This window comes from Juglans regia, chromosome 9 (genome assembly GCF_001411555.2).
Source record: "Juglans regia cultivar Chandler chromosome 9, Walnut 2.0, whole genome shotgun sequence".
Lineage (NCBI taxonomy): Eukaryota > Viridiplantae > Streptophyta > Magnoliopsida > Fagales > Juglandaceae > Juglans > Juglans regia.
The window spans coordinates 12,597,799-12,600,930 of NC_049909.1; the positions used below are offsets into that span (position 1 = coordinate 12,597,799).

The 3,132-nt window shown below is 38.5% G+C and overlaps 1 protein-coding gene across 1 annotated transcript; it reads left to right on the forward strand.

Moving 5' to 3' along the window:
* Window positions 1–737: 737 nt before the first annotated feature.
* Window positions 738–2,882, forward strand: LOC109014952 (protein FAR-RED IMPAIRED RESPONSE 1-like). Its single transcript, XM_018997444.2, has 3 exons — window positions 738–944; window positions 1,095–1,325; window positions 1,440–2,882. The coding sequence occupies exons 1-3, from the start codon at window positions 738–740 to the stop codon at window positions 2,880–2,882; spliced, it is 1,881 nt and encodes a 626-aa protein (XP_018852989.2).
* Window positions 2,883–3,132: the final 250 nt, after the last annotated feature.

Below are 3,132 nucleotides of genomic sequence, written 5' to 3' on the forward strand. Positions count from 1 at the left end.
CCCTTTCCTCCATCTCCGACCTATCATCACTGACCTCCATTTCATTTTTTTCCTCACCCAGACCCCGCAGCGCTCTCTGCGTCGTCTCCCACCAGTCTATCCCGTTCGGCGCAGCCATCTCCCCCAGCCCCACGAGTTCGAGCACCACCACTCTCGGCCATCTCTCCGTCGTCATCTGTTGTATTTGTTTCCCAGCAGTTCCGTTTTCCCAGCATTGCTGTTTCCCACTGCAACATGTCCGAAGGTTTATTAATTTTTTTTTTTTTGTGGTTTGTCTGGGATTAGTATTTTCTTCTAAGCTATGTTGTTATTATCTCAATGTATTGTATTAAGGAAGGGAAATAAAATAGAAAGATGAAGAAATTTGTGAAACAAGAAATTGCACTTTACATGTTTGTGCAAATGCTTGTGAAAATCGAAAATCAATATATCTCACTAATTCTCCGTAGTGGTTCTGTTCAGCATCAATGCATTTACACAGATTGTCGTCAATGATGAACACAGCTTGATTAAAAATGAAAAAGAAAAAGTCTTGATCTCCATATGCTATTTTATTATACAATAGATACTTGGCTGAATGTAATATTTTCATTTTATTCAAGTTTAATAAGTTGTGAAGAATAGCTGATCCGTACATAGAATAGCTGATGTGATGAATTTCAAGACTTATGCCAAATGCTTTATTTTAATATCTTTATTTCACATGTTTTATATTTGTAGAGAATTTGAACGTTGCAATGGATGCCGATATAGAATTTTCAAATAATGAGTGTGATGAGGTAGAAATTGATAAGGAGATTGGAGGTGATGAAACAATTGAAGAACCTACGGTTGGAATGCAATTTTCATCTGTAAAAGAAGTGCATGCTTATTATATGAAGTATGGTAAGAAGAAAGGGTTTGGGGTATCTAAAAGGAATATTAGACAGGATGACGATGGGACAGTAAGATAGTTTTGCTTGGCATGCGCGCGAGGAGGCACATCGAAGAGTACGGTTGCCAATGTTATGAAACCAAGACAAACTGTAAAGATGGGATGTAAGGCTAGAATTAATGCGGTATTAAATGTTGAAGGTGGATATACTATATCTAAGGTGATATTGGATCACGTCCACGCCTGTAGTTCGGGGAAGGCAAAACATTTTAGATGCTTTAAAAAGGTTGATGCTCGTGTTGCCAAGAGGCTTGAAATAAATGACGAGGCAGGTATAAGGTTGTCCAAAAATTTTAAGTCTTTGGTTGTTGAGGCGGGGGGTTATGAGAATTGCGCATTCGGGGAGGAGTGTCGAAACTACATTGACAAAGCACGACGACTTCACCTCGGGGTTGGAGGTGGTGTAGCTCTATGTAACTATTTCGAAGATATGCAAAAAAGAAATCCGGAGTTTTATTATAAAATTGACGTTGACAATGAAATGCGGTTGAAGAATGTGTTTTAGGCAGACGCTCGGAGTAGAGCTGTGTATGAATCATTTGGGGATGTTATTACATTTGATACAACATATCTCACTAATGCTTATAAAATGCCTTTTGCACCGTTTGTGGGTGTGAACCACCATGGACAGTCAATCCTACTCGGTTGCGGATTGATATCCAATGAGGACGCAGATACATTTGAGTGGTTGTTTCAGTCATGGTTGCAGTGTATGAATAACCAACCGCTAAACGCAATCATCACAGACCAAGACAAGGCCATGAAAATTGCAATATCGAGGGTGTTTCCAATTTCTAGGCATCGATTCTGCTTGTGGCATATAATGAAAAAACTTCCTGAGAAATTTGGCTCACATTGTCGATACGGGAAAATAAAGAGTACCATACATAGATGCGTATATTACTCTTTCAGTCAGCATGAGTTTGATGAACATTGGTGCCGTATGCTCGATACATATGATTTGAATGAGAATGCATGGTTAGTATCACTGTATAGTGATCGACATTATTGGGTGCCGGCCTATGGTAGAGACACATTCTGGGCAGGAATGTCAACCACACAGCGAAGTGAAGGAATGAATGCATTTTTTGACGACTATGTTCACTCTAGAACTACTCTGAAGCAATTTGTTGACCAGTATGATTCGGCCCTTAGGAGGAAGGTAGAGAATGAAGCAATTGCTAACTTCAATTCCTTTAACAAGGACATTCCTTGCATCAGTCGCTATCCTCTTGAGAAGCAATTTCAAAGTGCATATACTCTTGCTAAATTCAAAGAGGTACAAGAGGAATTGCGAGGATTTCTATATTTGACTACTAAGGAGATGGGGTGTGAGGATGGTAGATATATGTTCGTTGTTGTGGATGAGATTCAAGTTGGTAATGACTTATTAAAACGTGTAACATTTAATGTGGAAGTTGATCAAGATCCCCTTGATGTGAAATGCAGTTGTAAGTTATTTGAGTTTAAGGGTATTTTGTGTAGACACGCTCTCCGTGTCTTAACTCAAATGGGCCAACATACAATACCATCAAAATACATATTGGATCGGTGGAGGAAAGATATTAAGCGAAAATACACCTTCGTGAAAAGTAGTTATGACACTACTAGCATCGACGATGCACGAAGGTACGATAGGATCCAAAATTGTTTCTATGAACTGTGTTCCAATGCTTCAAAGGCTGAGAGCAGTTGTGTTAAATTGATTAGTCAGATAGAACAGTTGAAGACACAGTACCCTGGTATCGCTGATCATGACACTAGCAACACAGTTGATACAGCTCCTTCGACGGAGGCTTCAACCCCTAGAGTTCTTAGTCCTTTGGTAGTTCGGAGTAAGGGAAGACCACCGTCTAAGAGAAAAGTGCACCCCGCTAAGAAGAGTATTAAGAAATCGAGTACGAAAAGGCGATTGCACAACAACCAAGCTGAGGTTCATTTTTATTAATTTTGTATACTAAATTTACAATTCACTTGGTCTTGAATATTTTTGTAGTTATTTTTTTAATTTATTTTTAATTTATACTTTTAACACTAGGATGAACAAAGTCAAGTTTGGACACATGCGCCGAAATTTTTTTCAACTCCTTCAACTGCTCATCACTCACAGGTAATGTAAAAATAAAATATTTTGATAATTTTTTTACTGAATTGTGTTGCTACTGACAATATTTTTTATGCCTTTATAGGACAACATT